At 47.6% G+C, this 24,110-nt stretch overlaps 7 protein-coding genes across 7 annotated transcripts; 6 read left to right on the top strand and 1 right to left on the bottom strand.

The window, feature by feature from the left end:
• The first annotated feature begins 5 nt into the window (after positions 1-5).
• On the top strand, positions 6-2,460 carry GGI43DRAFT_411376 (pex2/pex10/pex12 family protein). The gene has a single exon (XM_083206711.1). The coding sequence runs from the start codon at positions 451-453 to the stop codon at positions 1,735-1,737; it is 1,287 nt and encodes a 428-aa protein (XP_083058445.1). The 5' UTR covers positions 6-450; the 3' UTR covers positions 1,738-2,460.
• Positions 2,461-5,421, top strand: GGI43DRAFT_411375 (glycoside hydrolase family 16 protein). The gene is made up of 4 exons (XM_083206710.1): positions 2,461-2,701; positions 2,790-3,007; positions 3,066-3,508; positions 3,580-5,421. Exons 1-4 carry the CDS (start codon positions 2,607-2,609, stop codon positions 5,269-5,271), a joined length of 2,448 nt encoding a protein of 815 aa, XP_083058444.1. The 5' UTR covers positions 2,461-2,606; the 3' UTR covers positions 5,272-5,421.
• On the bottom strand, positions 5,422-6,787 carry GGI43DRAFT_411374 (Metallo-dependent phosphatase-like protein). Its single transcript, XM_083206709.1, has 3 exons — positions 6,155-6,787; positions 5,996-6,077; positions 5,422-5,932 (listed from the first exon to the last, which is right to left on the bottom strand). The coding sequence occupies exons 1-3, from the start codon at positions 6,673-6,675 to the stop codon at positions 5,564-5,566; spliced, it is 972 nt and encodes a 323-aa protein (XP_083058443.1). The 5' UTR covers positions 6,676-6,787; the 3' UTR covers positions 5,422-5,563.
• A 129-nt stretch (positions 6,788-6,916) lies between these two features.
• GGI43DRAFT_411371 (calcium-activated chloride channel-domain-containing protein) lies at positions 6,917-10,438 on the top strand. The gene is made up of 7 exons (XM_083206708.1): positions 6,917-7,442; positions 7,506-7,543; positions 7,608-8,497; positions 8,575-8,683; positions 8,754-9,197; positions 9,262-9,805; positions 9,928-10,438. Exons 1-7 carry the CDS (start codon positions 7,381-7,383, stop codon positions 10,010-10,012), a joined length of 2,172 nt encoding a protein of 723 aa, XP_083058442.1. The 5' UTR covers positions 6,917-7,380; the 3' UTR covers positions 10,013-10,438.
• Positions 10,439-11,619: 1,181 nt separating this feature from the next.
• GGI43DRAFT_411367 (uncharacterized protein) lies at positions 11,620-12,887 on the top strand. The gene is made up of 2 exons (XM_083206707.1): positions 11,620-12,225; positions 12,291-12,887. Exon 2 carries the CDS (start codon positions 12,355-12,357, stop codon positions 12,733-12,735), a length of 381 nt encoding a protein of 126 aa, XP_083058441.1. The 5' UTR covers positions 11,620-12,225; positions 12,291-12,354; the 3' UTR covers positions 12,736-12,887.
• Positions 12,888-16,286: 3,399 nt separating this feature from the next.
• GGI43DRAFT_122760 (uncharacterized protein) lies at positions 16,287-19,615 on the top strand. Its single transcript, XM_083199066.1, has 5 exons — positions 16,287-16,745; positions 16,819-18,290; positions 18,346-18,436; positions 18,493-19,167; positions 19,231-19,615. Exons 1-5 carry the CDS (start codon positions 16,529-16,531, stop codon positions 19,524-19,526), a joined length of 2,751 nt encoding a protein of 916 aa, XP_083058440.1. The 5' UTR covers positions 16,287-16,528; the 3' UTR covers positions 19,527-19,615.
• A 603-nt stretch (positions 19,616-20,218) lies between these two features.
• Positions 20,219-24,110, top strand: GGI43DRAFT_122675 (uncharacterized protein). Its single transcript, XM_083199065.1, has 2 exons — positions 20,219-20,828; positions 20,945-24,110. Exons 1-2 carry the CDS (start codon positions 20,403-20,405, stop codon positions 23,759-23,761), a joined length of 3,243 nt encoding a protein of 1,080 aa, XP_083058439.1. The 5' UTR covers positions 20,219-20,402; the 3' UTR covers positions 23,762-24,110.

Here is a 24,110-nt window from a genome sequence, read left to right as displayed (position 1 = left end):
ATATCTTCAGCCGCAACTGGATTTATTATACTCATATTCTATAATTGAAATCATTTCTATTAGTTAACCACTAATCTGACTATCTCTGCAATTGCTGAATACGTATTAGATGCACCAAAAGTCGTTTCCGGGGAACCTGGGGCCGGTGGCGGCACTTTTACCGAGGCTCTTCACATGGTTGTCCACTAGCGTCATTGGTTGCCGTGCACAGAGCAACCGCGCAGCTCTCCATGCGGAAATCCAATTCAACATCTCCATCAACACCATTAATCATCACCAGCAACGTCAACGCCTCTGCCATCTTGCTGTATGAACTTTACCCCTCTACGAAGCAGACGATAGAGAATCAAACAGCCCTCAATCGACTTTGCTGAGACTTCTCAGATCAGCACCTCGCTCCTGGCAGCGGCAGCGCAGCAACCGTCAGCAGCTTAGCAAGCCGTCGTCGCCATGGAGTTCATCACAGCCCTCAGGGGCACCTTCGACGGCCAGAAGCCCTCGCTCTTCGAGGTGCTCTCCGAACAGCAGCTTAACGGCCTGCTGCCTCCGACACTGCGATACCTCCTCGTCGTCGCTACCCACCGACATCCGCGATACCTGCTCCGGATCCTCAACTCCTTTGATGAGCTGTACGCGCTGGTGATGCTCGCCGTCGAGCGCCACTACCTACGCACCCGTGGAGGTTCCTTTACCGAGAATTTTTACGGCCTGAAGCGCGAAAAGGCCCTGCACGGCGAGATCCCGAGAGCCAGCCTCGCAGCGCCGCATTTGGTTCGCGAGACGCTGAAGCTGACGACCAAGGACGTGTGGCAGAATCTGGCGGTGCTGGTCGGCGTACCGTATTTGAAGAGGAAGCTGGATGAGTCGTACGATATTAACGCGCCCAGAGCGCTACTAGGCGCAGCGTACACGCGAATGCCAGACAACCCGACTTTGCGCGATCGATTTATGCACTACTACAGGTGGTTTCTGCGCAACATTTATCCACACGTAAATGCAGCCTACGGCTTTGCTATGCTGGCCTTTAACCTGGCCTACCTATTCGATCGAACGAAATACCACAACCCGCTGATGTGGCTCATCGGAACGAGGCTGCGGCGGATGACCATGGCAGACTATCAAGCCATCGAGAAGCTGTCCGAGCCCGCGGCCAATGCCGCTAAGCCCGGCCTTCGATCTCTCCTATCCACACCCAAAGAGCTGGGTTCCAGAGCCATGTCAAGCCTATCCATGCTGCTACCTATGAGTATCTTCGCGTTGAAATTCCTAGAGTGGTGGTACCAGTCAGACTTTGCAAAGCAGCTGTCACGGAAGGCGGCTGAGAGCATCGAGCTGCCTCCCCCGATAGTATCAGGAAAGACATCTTTCGGCAAGAAGAAGGCTGTAGATTCGGATAAGGTTGAAGAGAAGGAGGAGGAGTCAAAGGAGATGATCATTACCGAAAAGGAGGCGCCAATTGCAACGCCATCCATGCTTCCCATCTTCGTCGTTCGATTCCCAGAAGACTCGTCCCTATGCCCTATTTGCGTCGATGAGATTGTCACGCCGACGGTTTGCCAGACTGGTGTCGTCTACTGCTACACATGCATACACCGATGGATCGAAGGCATGCATCCCAAACAAGAGGAATTCATGGAAGACCGTGAAGGCAAGTGGGAGAGCGGCCAGGGCCGATGTGCCGTTACTGGCAAACGAGTGCTTGGCGGCACAGAAGGCTTAAGGAGGATCATTGTGTAAATGTTTGGGAGATGGCGTCTACGTAATAGACGGTTGGCGAGCAGCGCATATTACTTGTCCTATATATATATATTACATCATAAACGGAAGAGGTGGATATCATACTAATTCGGCATGTACGATTATGAATGAAGTTGTACATCAAACATCTATGCAAGCAAGCGGGAAAGAATGTAGATGGTTATTTAGACGGTTATATAATACTTGGCGCACATCACGGGGCATTTTAGGCGAAACATCCAAAGTCGTTAGAAAGAACTATTAAAGATGAATGCGTTGCATGTCTCATTTAGTTAAGCCACCCAAAGGTATGTATAGAAATCTTTAGACCTTGGCCCGACAACAATGGATGATCTACAATAGGAAATGCCTCTTTTGCTATTCCATGTCGTGATGAACTCCCAGAGGTCTCACTTATTGGAATGGGCGTTGCGGCGTGTCCATGTGCATAGCCTCACGCGACATTCTTTGGTGTCTTGGACGGCCGGGCAACGAACAATCACTCAGGAATTGACGCATGCGGGTTGCGTGCTGGAACAATGGGATGAGCCAAATGGGCTGCTGAGGAAACAATGCAAATTGACAATCAGTCGCAGCGCTAGTAGTAAATGAATTTTCCGGATAGGGGGTTTGCTTGAGTGTTTGTCTCACCTATTCGCGTGGTGGTTGTGAGTGATGATATTCTAAGACCAGGGGGCATTCCAACGCCAGAACTGCACTTTATGTGCGAGTTATTCCATTTATATATTCTGCTGATATCTCTCAAAATCTCCTTTGTCTTCTCTTCCCTTTTTTTCTTTTTCGATAAACCATCCCTTATCCCTTTTGCTCATTCTCCTTCAACGCAATACATTAGTTGAGGGTTGAGGATGGCGTATTTTCTAGACACATCGTATGCTGGAGAGGCGCTCCTCTCTGGCTTCAACTGGTTCGATGGGGTAGATCCTTCTCATGGATTTGTTGCGTAAGTAGCCTTTTACTCACCCTGTTTGCGCCAATTTTACTTTTCCTTTTATTAAACGAGTAGATGCTAATGTGCATTATCTATGTAGTTATCAAAACAGACAAAATGCTGAGCAATTGGGTCTTTACGACATCGATCACAATTCAGGGGTTGTCAGGATAGGAGTGGACAGCACGCACAGGTATTCGCCTGGTGATCGAGGTCGACCGAGCATTCGACTTGAAAGCAAAGAAACATATGAGCATGGTCTTTTTATTGCGGATTTTCTACATATGCCACCTTCACACTGCGGTCTGTGGCCAGCGTGTAAGTTTCCTCTCATACACAATATATCGTCGAGACTAGTCTCACTAACATGAAATAGTCTGGACATATGGCGATAACTGGCCTTATGACGGCGAGATTGACATTATAGAAGGAGTCAATACGGCACATACCAACATCATATCCGCACACACTTCAGATGGCTGCACACAAGGCCCATCCATAAACGGCCTCTATAGCGGTCAGCAACTAAGCACACAATGTGCTGTGGGGACCGATAATATTGGCTGTGGCTTCAATCCCTCACCTGACGACACCTCATCATATGGCGACGGGTTCAACGCTGCTCATGGAGGCGTATATGCCATGGAATGGAACGAAGCAAATATTCGCATCTGGCACTTTCCTCGTGGATCTATTCCTCGTGATATCGAGAATAAGGAGCCTGACCCCGATAGCTGGGGACAGCCAGTGGCCATCTTTGGAGGCTCCAGCTGTGATGTGGACACATATTTCAAGAACATGAGACTCGTTCTCAACATTGTGAGTACAAGATCTATCGGGATACACGAATAATTCATGTAACAAAGTATACTAACTGATATTTTCTCTAGAACTTTTGCGGAGACTATGGCAATGCCGTCTGGGGCAAAACAGATACATGCAACCAATTTGCACCAACATGCGCTGAATACGTGGGAGGAAACCCAGAGGCCTTTACAAACGCCTTCTGGGACGTGCGATATATCGATGCTTACCAGTTCCGCCCCGGTAATCGCAACCCGCGGCCAGACCATCCAAATCGTCCAGAACCAGACAGACCGGATCGGCCAGGCCACCTTGAACCCACGACGACAACGACAATGACTACTCGGGTTACCGAAACCGTAACAGTATTCGGGCCTGGGAATCTTCACCGTCCTCCATTTACTAATAATACTCGTGGTTCTAATGCTCCTCACTTCTCTAATGATACTCATGGCCCTCAAGGCAGTCCCATTACAGTCACAGTTGTGCCGATCGAGCCTGTTGCCACCAGGCCCCCTGTTAATCCTATCAAGATCAAGGACTATGCATATCTTGGGTGTTTCCACTCGAGCAGTGATTTCAAATCATTCCCCGAAGTCGATTCTAGGAAAGACATGACTCTCGAGCGATGCATTGATCTCTGTGATAACAAAAAATACGTTGGCGTGTTCGACACCCACTGCTTCTGCGGGGACCATATCGATTCCCGCACGGGAGCAGCCCAAAAAGAAGGCCTATGCAACCACCCCTGTCCGGGGAACAACCGTGAATTATGCGGCGGAATTATCAGACGTGGAGGAGATGGTGAAGGCCGGCTTCCAGGGATGGTTTCAAATTCATCTTCGCCCTTTGCCCTCACTGTATACGGCTGTGTTGCAGAGGAGAAGCCCAAAGCTCCCCCGGCCATGGCACCTGGCTCGAATGAAGTCGCCCCAAAGGCTTATCCCCATAAGCCGCCGACGGAGTATTCCAGGACGACTACTACAGTTGCCGAAGTGACTATCTTCCCTGTTTCTGAGCAAGAGTGGCACTCGCATAACGACAGCTCGTGGAAAGGCTGGAATGGTAATGGCTGGCAAGACGATGGCAAGCAAGACGATGGCAAAGGGGAAGAGAATTCTGAATGGTGGAAGTTTTCAAAAGAGGAACACGAAGATGGCAAACACAACGAAGATGGAGAACACAAGGACTACAACGGAGGATCCAGCTCCAAGGAAAAAGAAGGCTATGATCACGATGATGATCACAAGTGGAAGTGGAACCCGGCGAAGCCTGAGATCACTGAAGTTGTGCTTTCGGTGACGAAGACGGTTACGGACTGCCCTGAAAGTACCACGACAAAGGAGCATATTTGGCTGCCGCCTACTGATCCCAAGGAGCACTGGGGCTCCGTCCCTCCTTTTGGTCCTTTACCGCCTTCGCCTACTCCTGCTGAGCCTGAAGAACATTGGGCTACTGTTCCTCCTTTCTGGCCATTACCACCTTCATCTACGCCCGGTGACCCCAAGGAGAATTGGGGCTCTGTTCCTCCTTTTGGTCCTTTACCACCGTCGCCCACTCCTCCACCTCCTCATGATGATTTTGAGTCTCATCACCCCCCTTATGATGGGGATGATCCTAATGATCCTCCATCACCGCCACCTCTATTCCAAACAGGTGCGCATCCGCCACACCCTCCAGTTGTCGTTGCAGCAGCACCAGGAAACCACGAGGGTAAGGAGAAGTATCTTGTGATCATGGGATTAAGTATACTGGCTGTTGTCATGGGAGTGTTGTAAGATAAAAAGTCAAAAGAAAGAAAAGGAAAAGAAAAAACAAGGATTGAAATTTGGAGGCAAAGAATTATCTCATGTCATGGTTTGTTTGTACGTATAATACCCCTTTAGCATAAGATGCGTCTTAATTTTGTGGTTCTTGGTGTCCGTATGTAGTGTAGTACTTAGTTTTAGAATTCTTAATGATAATACATATCATATACATTGCTGTCTCTGTGTTTGTGTGAAAATATTATGCAAGCATATCCTTTCGTGTGCGTGCTTCATATCTAATTGAATGGAGAAAAACAAACGGCTAAATGTCTACCACAATTGCCCTATTCTTGACCTTCCCAGTGCTTCCATACATCTGCGAGGCATTCACCATCAAGCTGCCCTGGTTACTACCCGGGCCGCCCATGATCCATTTCCACAGCACAGCGTGAACTCCGTGCCACACCACGTAGAAATGATCCCACCAAGCAGCGTTGGGGATAAAGTCCCAAAATGGACCCCGGGGTGGACGGGAGAGTAGTCGCTCATAGGCAAGTTGCATATCGTCGAAAAAGACAGATTCCTTTCCATGGCCCCAGTGAATGTGACCGAAAACGTGAAGACGGGGCTTGACGCGCCAAATTTCTTTCAGAAGTTGAGGGTCGCCAAGACCGAGATCCATGTGATGTTTCTGAGGCGAGACAAGTCAGCAGATGCGCATTTGGAGAAGAGAAACCTAGTAGCTTTGTCTTACCGGAGGACAATGAGTCACAAGAATGTCAGTTTGCGGTGGAATCAAGCTAAACCACGGGGGTTGCGAAGGCGGATATTGAAACCTGTCTCGAGTCAGCATTCCGGCCAGATATTTTGGCCCGAGACAAAGGCTGCCTTTGTCTTTGTCGTGCCAACTCACGCGAAGCTCTCTGGGCCACATTCTGGAATGTCGGGTGCGCCAAAAATAGTAAGTTTCCTTCCTTTGATCTCTTGCACATTCAGACCGCTCTCGAGATAAAGCAGGCCGTCCAGATTCACCACCGCGTTAGCCTTGATGTCCTGGTCAAGGCGACTACGCGGGTCAAACCAGCTGTCATGATTTCCTGCGACGACGATTTTAACTTTGTGCGGCTGGCTCTTCAGCCAGTCAATCTGCTTCTGGATGTCTTCAGCGGTCCCGGACTGGGTCAAGTCGCCGGCGTGGATGAGAATGTCACCGGGTGGAATATCGACGAATTGTTCGTGAGTATCAGCTATGCAGACAACGCGGATAGCAGGTCTTCCACGCGGAGGAACGAAAGGCTGTCCTCGAAGGAAGAGTAAGAAGTGATAGATATTGATGGTGATGAATGTCAACGGCGAGAGGAGAAATTGGTCGAGGAGAGTGAGGCGCTCCCATTGATTCTCCCGGCGAAGGCCGAGAAAGGTGAGGAGGCCCATGGCGAGGCTCTAAAGAGAGTAAAGATTGGGCCTTGGATGAATTGATCAAATTTGTGTCATCATGATTCTAATATTTATCCAATGAGCGCTGCGTGAAGATGAGTGAGTCAAGAAGGTGATGGTGAATGCATGTGATTTGAGATGGATGTCGGCGGATGAGCTCATGGCATCAATTCTGGCCGCTGATTGGCTGTGCGGGTTTGCCCCGCTCAAGCTGTCCAACTTTCTGGATTTTGATCTTGGCGATCTAATTTCGGGAGGATCATCATCGACTTGGAATCTGGCCTTGAGATTCTCTCTCTCTCTCTTTCCAATTTTATTAAGCCATTTCCATTTGCTCGCCATATACATGTACTTGGCTGTATTCCACAGCATTTGTCCAACCTTCAGCTCCTCACAGCTATCACCAAGCTAGTCCTCATAGGGGGCCTCTAAATAGCTTATACTGTAACAAGCGCAGCCAGTGACGTCTTCGCCCGCCATCCCCACACCAGCTCCTGTGCAATCTGGCTATCGATTGACCGTCAATATCTGTCCATACTCCATACTTTTTCTCTTCATAATACGAGCCCCCTATAGCTATAGCTTCATGAATACGCGCGCTGCCTGGTGCTGCATGCGTTCAATTACCCGTGATAACTTTATCCTCATCTCTCGCTTTCTCTAACCTCATCAATTCTTCTTATCGCACCCGACGTCATCGCCATGTCGAGCCTGCGGGGCTTGGTCGGTAAGGGAGAGGATCGAGGCTTGGAGGGCAACTTTGGGTGAGCATGTGACTGCTGAATCCGACATCTTTCTCTAGTAACTGACAGCTCATCGTATTACAGCGTCGATTATGTGATTCATTATCGAGTACCGCCCAAAGGTAAGTCTTTTGATGAGACCACCCATTCTAAACATCCATCTTCCTTTCACTTACACCCCTCTAGAGAAAGCCAAAGCAGAGGCCGCCTTTGTTCAGCTCATTGAAGCCCTCGCCAACATTGGCCTCACCACTTCCGTCCGCTGTGGCGATGAGAACTCTCTCCTGGTCTTCACCAGGCTTGCCTCAGATGATGTTTTGGCACAGCAGGTCTATAGCTCTCGCCTCCACGACTGGCTGCAGGGTATTCGAATCTCTGGCCCAGGAAGCGACGTATCACAGGCAATCCGCGATGAGCCCGTTACTGAAGCTGAGAGGCTGCGGCTGATATATCTGCTGATTACCAAATCTCGAAATGAAGGAGGCGCAGGAATCAGTCAAGGGCAAGGACAGTGGAAATACGTCGAGTCCATCTTCCCTCTTCATAACAATGCGTTCAACAAGGAGTGGCTGCACAAATGGAGCCAAAAGTATATCCTGGACCAATCCGATCTGGACGACATTCGAGACAAGTTCGGCGAAGATGTTGCGTTTTATTTTGCGTTTCTCAAAGATTACTTCCGCTTTCAAATATTCCCTGCTGCAGTGGGCTTTTCTGCTTGGTTGATATTGGGTCAATTCTCTTATTTTTACGCCATCTGTAGCTGCCTCTGGTCCGTCGTCTTTTTTGAGTACTGGAAGCGAAAGGAGGCCGATTTGGCCATTTCTTGGGGAGTCCGCGGCGTCTCCAAAATACAGCATCAACGACCAGAATTTCAATGGGACTTTGAGGCCGCAGACTTGGTTACAGGAGAACCTGTCAAGGTCTATCCTTTTACTAAGCGGCTACAGACTCAGCTCCTTCAGATTCCATTTGCTCTAGCCTGCGTTGTTATTCTTGGTGGACTTGTCGCAATAGTTAACTCTCTGGAAATTTTCATCAATGAGGTCTATGGTGGCCCAGGAAAGTCGTATCTGGTGAGTAGATCGAGGTTAAACACAACACCTCTGGTGTTTCATGATTGTTAATGTCTAATGATTACTTGATTTTTTAGGGCTTCCTTCCTAGCATACTGCTGGCTGTTCTGACTCCAACTTTTTCTACCATTCTTATGACCGCAGCCAAAAGACTGACGGATAAAGAAAACTACGACACCATGGATGGTATGTATACAAATAATGGAACACCAGAGTCATGGTCTCTCGAAACTAACAGGTATCTTCTCTTTTTCAGCACACCATGCAGCTCTTGTCCAGAAACAGTTTGTCCTCAACTTCATGACCTCATATATGGCTTTGACATTTACGGCTTTTGTTTACATTCCTTTTGGCAATATCTTGCAGCCATTTTTGAACTTTTGGGGCAAGACGGCACAAACAATCACGATGAGCGAGGTTCCCTTGGACACTCATCAATTTCAGGCTAATCCCCAGCGAATTGCCAACCAAATGTACTATACCACGGTCACAGCGCAAATCATCAATACGCTTACAGAAGTTGTCGTGCCGTATGTCAAACACAAGGCCTCCGTCAAGGCTAAAGAGCTCTCAACCAAGGACACTATTAAAAACAACGACCCACCTGAAGAAGTCGAATTCTTAAAACGAGTGCGAAATCAGACCGGACTGGATGTATACGACGTTACTGCAGATTACCGTGAGATGGTTATGCAGTTTGGTGAGTCCAACTATACACCCCACTTAATCAGCGTGCGGGTAAGAATATGGTTAACTCTAAATAGGTTATCTCTCTCTCTTTTCTGTGTCATGGCCTCTTACGGCTTGCTTTTTCCTCTTGAATAACTGGGTCGAGTTGCGGTCTGACGCCTTAAAAATCGTCATTGGCTGTCGCCGACCCATCCCATGGCGAGCTGATTCTATCGGTCCATGGCTAACGGCTCTTGGCTTCCTTTCGTGGCTTGGCAGCGTTACCAGTGCTGCTATTGTTTATCTCTGCAGCGGTGATAAGCAAAATGGCTCTGTGTCTCATATCACCGCGGGTGGCGTTCTCCTAAGCATCCTTCTAGCGGAGCATCTCTATTTTGCAGCCCAGCTCGCCGTCAGGTTTGTCATGGGTAAGGTGGAGAGCCCCGGCCTCCAGAGAGAGCGAAAGGAACGCTTCCAGATGAGGAAGAAGCTATTGGAGGAGACTGTCGGCCACGTGGCGGGTGAGAAGGCTGCAGTCGCCGCCCCAGGGGTCGAAAAGACGGAGCAAATCACTAGGCAAACGCTGGAGGAGGAGGCGCGTCTGGCCTCGATCCAGGGACATGGGTCACCAGAAGAAATGTAAGACGCCTTTATTAGCCTGATACTTGGCTCTGAGATGCCCTTTGCACCATGTTGGCACAGAGTATTGGCAGAGCAAACTCAATTTCAAGACTCAATGTTGGCTGACATGATAAAAACAGGTTCTGGCAGCGTCAGCGAGGCATGCAGGAGACAATCTTGGTCGGGCGGAAATTGATCGAAGAGCAGTCTAGCGGCAAGTCTTGAAGTTGAGGCATCAGGGGCACCTGCACTAAAACTGGGTGCGGAGATTTTGGTATGTACGCTTGTGTGTTTATTTTCTGCAGCCGTCGTACAGAGGACTCAGGAGCTCCATTCGGAGTAATACTCTAGCTGCTCCATCGACTAATCTTTCCACAGGCTGCTGGCGAGTTCTGAGATGGGGATATACCCCGTTACGATACCGAAGAGTTTCGACATGGGATGAGGTGGAGGCTGCTGTGGTGGGGCTGGCGAAGTTGAAGAGACAGCACGTGCTCGGGGCTCGCGACCGATACGGATGACGGAAGCCGGAAGGCGGCAATACGGGGGTCAGAGGTTTATTACGGGTTTGGCTCCTTAGCTTCCGTGATGGAGACTCTCTTTAGACAGCAGTTACAGGCTATTCGCTAGCGTTGTCTGGAATCCTTTTTTGCAATTTGAGGACGAGTGTTCTGGCCTCTTTCGTCCAGCCTCCATTTTTAGTGCGTGAGATGAGATGTATGAGCACTTTGTACTGCTACATTCATTACTAGCAGTAATATGCAATGAAGTGACGGAACCAATTCTATTGTTGGTCGCCGGGTTAAAAAGCGTTGGATGTAGAATAAGTATGAGCCACCCCTCCCTCTAGTCTAGAGCCACGCCCCTCTAAAAAAGAATCGTCCTCTGCATCGTCTCAGAACAATAGGAAGCCCGTGCATCTAGCACAATTTGCCCAACGTGGCGATTAGTCACGAGGATAGCAGCGAGCAACAACAAGGCTGGATGATCGGCGGAGTGGACAATAAGCCTCCGCAATTCATGATGGAGCTAGAGAGATGATTTGTTAGGATCACGATAGAGGCCTATATATATGCCGGCGCACTGACAATGGAGCGATCTGTCGCAAACGCCAAGACAAAGAAAAACATTCAAAGACGGAGATGACAAGGGAAAACTTTCACCGACTTTGTTTCTTTTCAGGTTTAAATTTAGGATCAAATATGGAGAAAAGGTACCTCCTGAGTTTGAGTTAGAGATGATGTCTCTCATCATGTACCATTCATTCACAAAAGCCCCATAAATGGAGCCGCGGCAAATCACGACCCCAAAGCTTGATCAATCGATACGCTTCTGCAAGATCTTTTATGTACTTTTATAGTAGTACAAGGGTTCCGCCCCGTGCGAGTCCCAGCTTGTCGATCTTTACCCCAGAGTCGGGATAATGGGAGGAGGATAATTAGGCTACTGTACATCATCAATTAGAGTGAGTGACCTACAGCGAGATATTAACTTGGAATTGGGTAGTAGATAAGCGTAATAAAGCGTCGATCGTTCTGGAAGATTGAGGAAGCCTAATAAGGCGCAGGTGCTAAGTGTAGGCGTAACCTACAGATACTTCTGGGTGCCTTGTACACAGAGGAGATGGCATCATGCTTCAGCCAGTGATAAAATGTCATCTCTATATTATTTCTACATCCCAATGCTGAAATATCTAGAGGAGCTTGATGCGTATTACTCAAAGCGGCGAGATTGACTACATGTACCTGGGCTGTTGCGATACGTATACGGAGCCCACGTGATACGAAAATTGGTATCGATTGCTCCCTTGAGTGACTCCCTTTGCTTTTTAACATGTTGTGAAAAGAATCAAACATACAATGCCAGACTCGTCAGCGATCGAGCCAGCCGTTGCCGCGGCACTGAAATCGCCAGATGGCGGGGAAAAGCAGCTGATTTCCACTGAAGCCGTGTATGCAGCCACAGGATCCACATCACCAACTCTGGTCCCGTCTAAACGGATTCACGCTGTTTGTACATATGCCGGACTCGGCACCGCTACACACATCATTAGCAAGATGAAAAGCTACCAAATCAGCTGCCAATTGTCAGTTTGGAAAGTAAGGAAGAAGAGAGGTTGGCCAAAATTGCTGCAAAGCGACTACCCAGCCTAATTCGACTCCTCTTTCTGCGTTATGGGCGCTTGGTAAATGCGAGTGACCACCAGGCTCTCAGCTCGAAAGGCTCTACTCCCCCACCAATACCATCTTTTATATCATACGAACTCAAAGAGGGGCCTCCATCTTTCAGCTGAAAAGATTTTGAAACGGCCCAAGCTCCGACGGTTTCCAGGGCTATTAAGCTCTGGCAAACAGAAGTATATGTATGTTGGAGCTGGAGCAGATGGTATCGTTCTCAGAATTAAAATAGATGATGGTAGAGACTTGGCGCTGAAGATTGTATGACTTGACGATAATATTATTTTGCCGCAGTTAATTTGCTAACATTTTATCTCGCACGCAAGTTTCACGAAACTGAGCAGCCGGCGAGTGTCCACTATTACTGGGCTTTCAAACGGGAGGGTCGCAATGCCGCAATTTGATATGATCACGGCAAGCGTACATGATGCTGAAGCAAACGGCAGATCGATTTATCTAAATCCAAAGCCCATCATCCAGAAGGATGCAATGCGTAATCTCAAATCTTTTTCGGCGGAATACTGTGACGAACACTCTGACAAATTTGAATCCTTTGCTCTCAAGACGGATGTTAACCCATGTCTCGGGTGGACTGTCGTAGATAGCTCCGATATTTATCATACCTTCCATGAGCCGATGCAGATTCCACTTCTCCAGAACGAGAGACACTTTGCCATTGTTTACAACTACGTTCCGAAGGGGGAGTTAGAAGAATGTTCAAGACGGAGCGTGGATTTTACGACATTAGCTGCACCGATTATAGGACGTTAAGTTTGTAGAGAGAGGGGCTACTGCAAGTATTATAAGACAGAAAGTGATGGAACGGGATAAATAGCAGCCGTTGGGGTGTTGTTATTAGATGCGCCAGGTAAATACATATGTCCTACCCAGTAGGTCGAGTTACGTTGCAGATTGACATTATCGTAATACGGCTATGTATGTAAGCTTCTCCTTCAACATAACCCCTTTCATCATCGTATTATGGGCGTAGACGCATCATCTCCGTAATACCAAGGTCGAATGACAGACACTCGATTTGGATCGCTGGGTGGCCATAACTAGCATCATAGCTACAGCCCGCCTTCTTAATCGGCCCAAGAAATAAAAAAGCATGTGCCACCATATCACCTTTTTTTCTGTTACCTCGATTTTGAAGCGTGTATTAGTCCTTTGCCTGGACGGTTACTTACACTGCTGCCTAAAGAGGAGCCGAGATGCATACATCGTTCTTATTCTCCAATAATGGCGTGACGCGAACTGAATCCGTACTTCGAACCTCTCTAACTTGAAATGCTGTTAATCGCGAAGGAGAATGCAGCCATTCATGCCCTCTTAGGCCTACATGCTTGAACCTGATTTCAAGGTGGGTCGTTTCTCCAGTAAAGATTCTCCGGTAGCCCGGACCGTCACAGTTCGAGACAGGGCCCCTTGCAGCTTCAGGGTGACAAGGCGATGCAGCGGTACTAACGGTTCGTTTCGCATGTTAGTGCTCCGAAATAATGTTGAAGATTCATGTCTGTGTGTAATCTTTTTCGTAAAGGTATAAGTACAATCTATATCCGTACTAGTACTGACCTCGCTTGCCCTTAAAAGATCTGGATATGGCAGTCTTCGGAACCAACAATAGTCTAATAAGCGAGCTTAATGCAAAGTGGTGTTAAGCATCTCAAAGCGATATTAAAGAATTGATTCATCAGCTTTTCTGTCTCTGCGGCACCGCCAGTTGGGGCCAGCAGTGGGGACTCATTACGATATACCGGCTCTGCATGATAAACGTGTGCTGAGCTTCGATGTTTACGCGGCTTCGCGTATCCGAGAGACGGGAGCCGCAGCTAAGAGCGGCGCTTCTCCGGTTCACGTCCAGTTTCTGATAAAGCCTTGGACAGTCGAGAACCCTGCCGACAATGGCTAACCCACATGCAGGAAACTCACCCGAGGATCCAAATAGGATCTATTTATGCGGATGACAAGCAGAGGACCCATGTAGTGAGACATGGGGAGAGAGCATGGGGATGGTGAGACTGGGGAAGTAGCTATTTGCTTTTACACTCTGCCTACCACTTATACGCATAGGTGATATAATTACTTGTGTGAAATTGTTATAATTGGTGGTATATTACTGCTGCCGCTCGGATAGATGGGAATCAGCATTGATATGTTGAGATATAGAACTCCATCTGTTAGATGACAGCACACATGTTGTGGCCGTTGTCTGGCTCCAGCATCCATGTTCCTGGTGCCAAAAAAAGCAATGCTTGTCTGGACTACTGTAAGTGGTCACTGGAATGTGACGAACGGTTCCTGGACTGCTCCCGAGAGACCAATCAAGAGGGCAATCAAGCAGCCAAAAGGTGGTGGGTGAGCATTGTAACATTACCTGCAGGGCATTACTAGTACTACTGCTACTGTGATGGATAGACAGAAATCAAGTGGCTGCCACACCTGCATCCCCATGCTAGATGTTGATGCTCTAGCTTCCCCTTTCTCACAAAATTTCTCGATCCAAAAAGGGTCTTGTTTCTCGGGTTTCAGATAATCTGCTGAGGGCCAATTGGTCTTGATAGCGGCCCTCCAGGGCCTCAATTGGTGATGCAGTGCTTACAACAGTCGTATAGGGCTCGTGCTACGGCAGCACTGGCGCTCGGGCACTGGAAAAACCGGACATTGGGATCTCAAACCCCTATCCATGTTGCTGGCAGGTTTCCTTTGGACATCTGCTTTCTCCACCCTTCACCACCATCGCGGGTTCCAAACCAGTCCATCTTCACAGCCCTGTTCCTGTCTAGTCCCACTAGAGCGACAGCTAAAGCAGCCCGGCCTCCACAAAGAATATCAAATCACTCAGCGGCGTCTTTGAATCATCTCAAGGGCCCTCTTCCTTCAGAGGCTATTGAAGCCTTTGCCATTTGCGATACCGCACCGTTGTGCCAGATCTTTAGCTAGAAGAAGAGACGAACCGAGAGGAACGCTAGATCACCATATTGTCGACGCCACCGCTCTCACCACTGGAGCTACTAAGGCGGATACGGGGCACTAGAAGACCGGTTGGAGCGAGTAAAGATGCGTTGCATCACGGCACAGGTAGAAAGCAATTTGCCCCCAGTCTTCTTCCTTCTGCATCTGCTTCTCAGCTCCGAGGTGATTAATGAGTTCGTACTATCAGAAACGAGGTTGGCGAATGCCCAAACCCCCAGCACGACTATTGATTGCATTGCATGAGCCATGCTTCATACGATCCCGTACCCACGCCCGGGACCTGGGCTTGTCCTATCTCAGCCAAGGAGCCACACCCGCACGCTAGCAACTCTCGATGGACGGGGCCCCTTCAGAAAAATGAGGCTGCGGCACACGCACATGCGCGCGCACACGAGCTATCCACTATTCCTGAACAAGCGTCTCTTTGACAGCTCGACCAATCTGAGGCGGTCCTTGCACAACGTGGACAGAACGCATCGTGTCCCCGGCTCTTGATCGACAAGGGTCCTGGTAGGATCGCTGCGCACTTAGACGATGCTAAACAGCCCTCTTCCGAATCAGCCCATACGCCGGGCTTGTCCAATCGACGCTGCCCTCGTGCTCACAAGCCCAAAGTCCTCTTGAGCAACCCCGCCAGCACTCGACGGAGGACCAGACTTGGAGCCCCCTCGTTGGCTCTCGGTCGATTCATTCATGTTATGAGAACCTGGCAAGCTGCCTTGTTCGCTCCCCGGATGGAGAATCTTTCAGGGGAGAGCCCAACATTCGCTTGGCCTACCGCTGCTAGTGTGTCTTCTCCGTCCCATATCGTGCATGCATGCATCAATTTGCCCTGGGCGGGTACCTGCCCATTGATTGCTGCAGTGCTAGTGCTGCGACTGGTCCCTTCTGCCTGTGATTGTTCGTGATACTGGCCGCCTGGCTATGCTATATGAACGCCTGGGTGGCTGCAGCCATGGCCATGATCTGGCTCCGTGGGCCGTGCCATTCCTTTCTCCAAGCTAATGATGCTCACGAGTACTGCTACTTACGTTGGGGCTGCTGCTCAGCTCTTTGATACGTACGCCTCTTTCTTATCCTCTTAGTCACACTCCTAGGCATTCTCTGTCTCTTCTACTTTACGCAGTCTCTTTTCCTTCCTTTTTTTCCCTTGCCCCCTTCACTTTCTCGTTTCACCATCTGTGCTATTCTGTTTCAATATAGCGGATTAGTGTAGTGCCTACTGTTGCTAAAGCACAAATCACCTACTTAACCAGTAAGGCTGCCCACTCAAATCTTCAACGCTCAAAGCTCGCCAACCTGCCCCACGCGGGGACTCTCTCGGTGGTGACTGACGCCGTTCTCTATAAACGCCACACCTAGCATCGAGCCTCCGTGGACTATCGGCTTGTCATAGCAACGTTATCCTCTTTTAATTTCCGCTTTCCAGTGCATTGCGTCGGCCTATATTTGGTATCGCACGTGTGCTACACGCCGACTCATACCAAGTTGATCGTGAGAGGTGTCATCGTACAAAACCCCCCCAGTCCCTCGCCCCGCCGGCAAAGACACTTTGCTTGCCTATTCTATCTTGCCTGGGACAACAACGATGGATGACATTGCCGACCTCGTCCTCACCCCGTTTAAGGACATTGTCGAGAAGGGGAGAACGGCTGTTCAAAATGCGGGTGACACACAGCCAATGCTCAAGGCCTCCCAGGCCTTGCTCAAGGAGGGCGAGCGTGCTCTCAAGCGGATAGAGCCGCTATGTAAGAAACACTTTGACGATTATGGGCCAAACTTTATTGCAGCCTTGCGAGACAATGGTGAGTTCCTTATAAATAATATATAAATTGATATTTTTACTGGGTAATTGGAATTAACTTTATGTCAATATAGACGACATTGCCCAATTTCGGCTTCAGCTTACAGACATGCTCTGGGAGTTTGATGATTATATTGAAGTAGACGACTTTGATGCTGCCAAATTCACTGAGCTCCAAATGCAATCGAGGACGGCAGCTCCTAAGATTTATGACATCCTGTTGAAGATGAAGCTTGAGGCACCTGCCCAATTCAACTCTCAGCATTTCATGTCTCAGCTGTCTCCCCCTTCATCGCCTCACCCCATGCCGACTATGCTTATGCCACAGGTGCCCGCTCCACCTTCAGTGGCTGGCTCCAGCTATGCTGGCAGAGATTCTGTGTCGAGCTCCAAGACTGATACCAGATCTGTCGGGGATGCAGCTACCGCTGAGACTGCCAACGAGCAGTTAAGAGTTTTGCTCGACAAGGCATTTAATACTAGTAACAATACTAATAGTATCGACCTTATGTCTCCCCCGATGCCACCTCCGGACAGGGCGTTGCCTTTGCCTCCGCCACCACCTCCAGCGACAGCGGATCAAATGCCTCCACGACCGCCGTCAACCAACCCATGGGATATTAGGGTCAAGACTGTTGCTTCTGATGATGAACGGTCAATGCGAGACGGCCTCCAAGCACGCCGGCGACCACCAGTCGATCCAGCACTCCAAACTCCGGTTGAAGGCCCATCACCAAGCAGTCCTTTTAATTCTTCAAAGAATTTTTCGGTTCCGCGATCCAATTATTCAGAGAGCACTCGCAGCTCATCATTAATGCCAGACAGTGCTCGCAGCTCAGGATTATTACAAGAGTACACTGACGGGGACGATAAGCACTCGTCTCTTGCCAGCCAATTGACAAACTATAGCATGAGTCCCACTCAAGTCTCACGGCCAAGAGCACCGAGCAGTAGCACAGCTTATAGCGGCAGCACCCCAACCATACCTGAAGAGATGTCGCGAGACAAGGCCGCCGCCATCAGAGCGAGGAGCACTTCACGGCCCCGCCCCGCTGCTGTCATGTATTCGCCGATGCCGTATAGAGCTCAGCCACGTCCACGCCAGCCGTCCTATCCAACTACCTCCGAGGAGCGTATGGAGGACACGAAGCATGGTCCTAGGAATGATTCGCTCAGTGATGCTGCACAGCCACCACCTCCATCTGAGCGAAGATTGTCGGATGCCGAGAGTTTGCTTGATCCGAACCCCCTACCAGTCAGTACGAAGCCGCCTGCCTACGAAAGGCGGCCAAGCGCTGTCAATACAGAGCAGCAACCGCCCCTGTCAGGGCTCGAGCTCGCTCGTCGTGGCACGGGCATGAATTTGAATGAAGATAGCGGCTTGATCCCAGTAGACTCTTCTATGCCAGGTGCTGCTCTTGCAAATCTACCTCCCCAAGATCTCACAATCGACAATCAAAGTTCGTTTTACGTGATGAAACAATTCTGTGCCGGAGCTACCGATGTCATCAATGGAGGGATCGGTGTGAAGAGGATAAAGAAACCTGTAGGTATATTCCTTCCCAGAACCATAGATGAGCTTACTAATTTGGCTGTGTTAGGGCTTTTCTATAACAGCAGTTGCTGCCAAATGCACACACTGCTTATACGAGCTGGACTTTAAGCATGTTGAGTTTGATCTCAACAAACAAGGTATTTTCAACAGTCTGTTATTCTGATTAACCCAGAGATCTAATTTGTATGTCCAGAGGAGGGTAATTACACCAAGAATGGCATCGGATACCGCCTGCGCTTCTTACAGAAGAGCCATTTGCACGCAAAGCGGGTTGACGACGTCATGTATGCATGCGTCTTTTGTATCCATACCAGCCAAACTCTCGACCAGAGCGACTCAACTGTTTTCACATCAACTGCCGCATTGTTTGCCCATTTGGCTCGCCACCCTCGGCCACTTCCGGATGTTCCTGGCATTGCCGTGGTAGACCAGACTGAGGTTCCGCCTCATTTGGTCAATGACTACGATCTTCTGTTTAACAGCCCCCCTGAGCCTCATCCCGTACGCGAAAGGGCAGCAGAGATTGCTCACCTTCCTACTGGCCATGCAAAGGAGTCAGCTAGAAGACTCTTTGGCCAGAGACTGCTCCCTGACAGGACACCAGCCTTGGAACTGATACAAGGCGCAAAGATTACGGGACTGGTGTGGCCTGCTCGATATGCAGGAGAATGGGCTTTTGGATGGCACGATGGTAAATTCGCGTCGATTCCAGTCGAAATTTTAAAGCTGTCTCGACCTCCTTTCAGCTTAATCAAGCGAAACAACTCAAGTCGCATCCGAGCCAAAGCCAAGTGGAAGTTTTCGGTGAAGGAAAAGAATGAAGACTGGCTCAAGTTTGACAAGGACGAAGTTATCACTAACATTAGTTGTGAGTAACCATTTATAAATGCCTTGATCCATACGTTTTGGGGTAATACTAACAGATGACCAGGGTCATATCCCGAGTATTGGTGCTGGTCAGGCACAAACTCAAAGGGCAAATGGGGAGTCTTCCCTCAGGCTTTCCTTGACCCGAACTCACTGCAGGAGATATCCTCGATGATTGGCTCAGACCGAGCCAGCATTCTCAGCAACGAGAAGAATAAATCAAGCACCATGCTGTCTGGCTTTTCCACACGAAGCAAGAATGGACGCCCACCTAGCGTTGCCGGATCGACAAGCAGTGGAGAAACGACACGATCAGGATTTGGAGGCTCAAAGAGCCTTCGTCGCCTGCGTGGAGAATGATTAAACAGTACAAAGGCGTGGATATAAAAAATATTGGGCAGCAATGGGAATTTTCGATTCAGAGCGGGCGTTGTGTGACTCCAGCTCGCAGACCGATGAATGCTCAGGATTCAGATTTATGGGCATTTTTTGTAAACTCATATTTGGTATTTTGTTATGAGCCTCTAGGATATGCGGCATGTTTTGTTTTTCTTTTCACTTCTGTCTTCTTTGCGTCCTCGTTATCCGGGGAGAGAAGGAAGACGTCAATAATCGACATTATGGGAGGATAATACTAAAGAGAGATTCTCTCTCTCTCTTTTTGGCTAGGTATAATGGGACATATGGGATTTTGGGAACGTGTATAATAGGTAGCGATGAATATACTACATCTGGCCAATGTTCATGCTTATACCTAATGAGTGATGCGAAAGAAAATGAAAGGGTTGACGTAAAGAAAGTAATATTGCCTCAGCACCTATCCAGGAGCTCCTCTTGCCATCCTGTGGTGCGCTTATGTTCGAAATCTCGACTTTCTTGGCGTTACACATCGCTTCTTGGTGTTGAGATGGGCCAATATATAATAATACTATCATCTTTTTAATATAATCTCATCCATAACAGTGATAATATTATTATAAAGTAATTTATTTCGAATTTTGTATCTGCACTGGCTATTTAACTCGAAACTATTTATTAATTTCTAATAGTAAGGCTGTGCAGCGGCTCATCGTTGCCTAAGCTTGAAGTATGCACTACAATGAAACCATGCCACCAATTGGATGGTTCAGGCTGTAGTATACAACTCAAAGCCTTAATCATTACATGCATCTTCCCCTCACCGGCTTAACAACCCTTTGACCTCAGCTTTAGTTGTCGCCACACAATCCCGTTACGATGTCCGGACTCGAGGCCCTCTCGATGGTCTGCAGCATCATGCAGGTCATTTCCTTTACAAACGAGCTCATCACGACTTGTAAAGACATTTACGAGGGTCGCGCTACAGCCAATAGCCAGATGCAAGAAAACACAGCGTCAATTAAGACGTTACTAGAGAAGATGCATCAATGCTCTGGCTCTGTCCAACAAAGTACCAAGGATGAAAAAGATCTCCATGCTATAGCTCGAAATTGTAGCGATGCAGCTCAAGAACTACAAATGGAAATACAGCTAGTAACTCAGTACCACAGGCCTGGAAATGTTATGAAGGCATTTGTCGGGGGAATAAAATCGTTTACACGTGGAAGGAAGATTAAAGAGCTGTCTAAAAGGTTTCGCCAATGTCAAGAAACCTTAAGAGACCCATATACTGGTTCGTGTATGGTGAGTCGCTCGCGTAATGTATTTTCGTCTTCTTATTTTTTTTTTTTTTTTTTTTTCCTTCGTCTCTCTGCCATCACTTGTTCGTTCTTACATATACATAAATCTAACATAAAGAGATCCGTAGCACGAAGGCGAATGCATTGCAATTTCAACAGCAAAATAATTTCATTGAGCTATCAGAGACTCTGCAACATTTCATCTCTCAGATCGCAGCTGGTCACACTGAAATGGCTAATCTTATTAATCATGACGGGGTTCAAACAAGGCAGCAAATACGACAATCTGAGACGCATATAACGGATTCGATTAACGCCATTTACGTCGATACGGATGTAGAAGCGAAGCGAAATCGCCTTCTTCAGAGCCTAAAATTCGAGTCCATGAATGCACGACGCACTAACATCAAAATTGCCAATAAAGCGATGTATGCTTCATTTTTCAGCTCAATTGGTTTGGGAACAGAGCCGATTCCAGGATCTGAAACAACAGCGGGGGCAGATTTTGTCAAATGGCTTCAATCTGAAGAGCAAACTTTTTGGATTCAGGGAAAGCCGGGTGCTGGCAAAAGCACACTCGTAAAGTTCCTACTTCAACACGAGCATACACAAAAAGCGCTTGACAAGTGGAGTCATAACTCTCGTATTGTTTCTCACTTCTTCTGGAAGCCAGGAAATGTTCTACAGCGGAATTTCAGGGGACTGCTATGTTCTTTAAATCATCAGCTACTGTCGGGCGAATCAAGTCTCATCGATCAGATTTTGTCAGAATTTGAGTTTACCAAAGAGAACGACTCGATAGGAGACTGGGAGATCTCACATCTGATGAATATTTTCGACTCCATTTTAACAAATTATAACAGACCATTATTTTTCATAATTGACGGCGTTGATGAAGCGGTTGATACACAGGAGATTCTCAAATTTTTGGCTGCCAGCACCACCTTGCCCAACACTAAATGGCGTATTTCCAGCCGTGATGAAAAAATATTCCAGCATGCGTTCTCTACGTGCAATGGCTTCAAACTCAACGAATACACCAGAGATGATATGCTCAATTTCGCTTGGGAAGAGATTCAATATACGTTGAGAAGTATCCAAGGATATGAAAGTGTGTATACAGAGCACTTTCTGAAGGAATTGCAATGCTTTCTAGTGGGTAAAGCAGAAGGTGTGTATCTTTGGCTAGTCCTAGCACTTGAAAGCATTAAAAGAGGACTTCGGCACAACGATACGAAAGACGTTATTCTATCTCGCTTAAGAAAATTACCAACCGGGCTCGAAGAGCTATTTGCGGATATGTGGGACAGACTAGGTGAAGACAAAGACATATATCAGAGGGAGGCAGCGCATTATTTCAATTTACTCATCATAAATCGGACTTTAGTCGAAGAGTACAACGAAATATATGAGAAGGGAAAACTTCCGTCTGAATGGCCCCTAACGCCTTTCCAAATCATGCTTACTCAAGATGATGAGATACAACGAAATTTATTAAATGAATCATATGAGCTGCAGCCTTCGAGGTTGGAAAAGAAATGTTCAGATCTGACGAAAAGTACTTCTATTAAAACTGCTGGACTCCTTACCACTCAAGAGAAGTCCAAAAACTTTTGGCCTGATTTGCAAATCAAAAGAGAATATCGTGAGCTAGGAAAACATGCTACGAGCAAGATAGAATTTATTCACAGAACTTTGTTCGACTTTCTGACAGACACGGAGCCCGGAAAGAATATTTTGGCACAGGCTCGAGCGGATCTTGTCTATGTGCAACTCGCAACTGTTGTTCTCTGCCAACTTCGGATTGTAGAAACGACAAATAATAATGCACTGGATTCCCGAGGGGTCTTGCATTATTTTCGCTGGTTGTTGAACCAAGCCCAGACACATGACAGCTTCTCAAACGAAAGGGTATTCACTACTTTACTTCCTGCCTTTGAGACTCTCTTCGAAGCCAGTCTTATACCGTGGGATCAGCGGCCAAAGAGATATCCTAGGCCACGATTTGACGTTATTCTACTTGGCGACCCGGCCTTCCAGCCATTTATAAGACAGCGATTGAAGAGCAAAGGGGCATCATATGCTACGCGTGTTCTTCGAGAATATATGTTTATTAGAGATGCAGAATTTTCTCGGCATCGTGATTCATGTATTAATATGGTGGACTTCTTTCATGACTTGGGTGCTGATATAAACTCCATAGACGCCTGCTTTTGCGAGCCACCGGTCGACATTGGGCAATTCGCCGGATGCTTCGCATATGAGTCAGCATTAAGCGTGTTTATAAAGGGATTATATGGCCCTGGACTAAAGGGGTTCAATCCTCCCGGCTTTTGGTTTTATGAGCCGTTGGAATATTTGGTGGCGTTCTTAGAAAGTTCACCCAACCTAGGTGCGCGCACCTCTTATCTCTTAACCTCATATGCTAGGATGCTCGAAGATTCAAATTGGGATTTGCGCCTCTTTCTATATGCTATAGCTGCGGGTCATAACGAATATTCAGCGGATTATGATGAACGCTTTCCTGCTGCGGCTATTATTATAGAGGTAAACTTGAAATATCTTGAACGTTTTTTGGCAAGATTTGCGCCCAACGATGCAAATCCTCTTATAACTCGTGCCCAGCGGTTGGCTCAACTGGAGGGCAGCAAGGCTTATATCAAACCTCGCTTCATACTTACAATGATACCAAGCGGACATTTCAGGCATCATGTCCATTTACTGGCGTGCTACCGGTTTATCAATGAGGATATGGATGTTTTTCCAACGTATGGGAATGAAGTGCAAAGATCTGATAATGTTGAAGAAATTCATGCTACATTCTCGGTAAAAGGAGAGGAGATAGCCAAATATATCAGCCTCTGTGAAAAAGTTAATGTCTCGGCTTTAACTACTCTTTTACATCAAAAGCTTGGGGCTTGTTTAAAGAAATTTTAATAAAATAGGTTTGTATAATTTAATAGATGTATATATATCTGTCTACCAACATTATTATTATTATTATTATTATTCTAATTCTTAAATAAGCATAAAATGAAACTTTTCATAAGATACAGATTTCCTTAACACTATTCAACTTTTCTTGGCGATGAATTAAGAATGCCTGCGTCAAGAGTGGTTGTTAATGAAAATGGCATCGCTACCTCTGCTGTATTTCAAATTATTGGCGCAGGATAAAGCAACCAAATATTGGCATACAACTCGCGAAAGAAAGACAAGGAAAAAAGGTACAGGGGATCGCTGATTGGTATGCAGACACTTTGTTCCTTAAATGAAAGGGTCCAAG

This window comes from Trichoderma evansii (assembly GCF_050947405.1).
Source record: "Trichoderma evansii strain SZMC 28006 chromosome Unknown GGI43scaffold_17, whole genome shotgun sequence".
Lineage (NCBI taxonomy): Eukaryota > Fungi > Ascomycota > Sordariomycetes > Hypocreales > Hypocreaceae > Trichoderma > Trichoderma evansii.
This window is presented reverse-complemented; position numbering and strand designations above follow the sequence as displayed.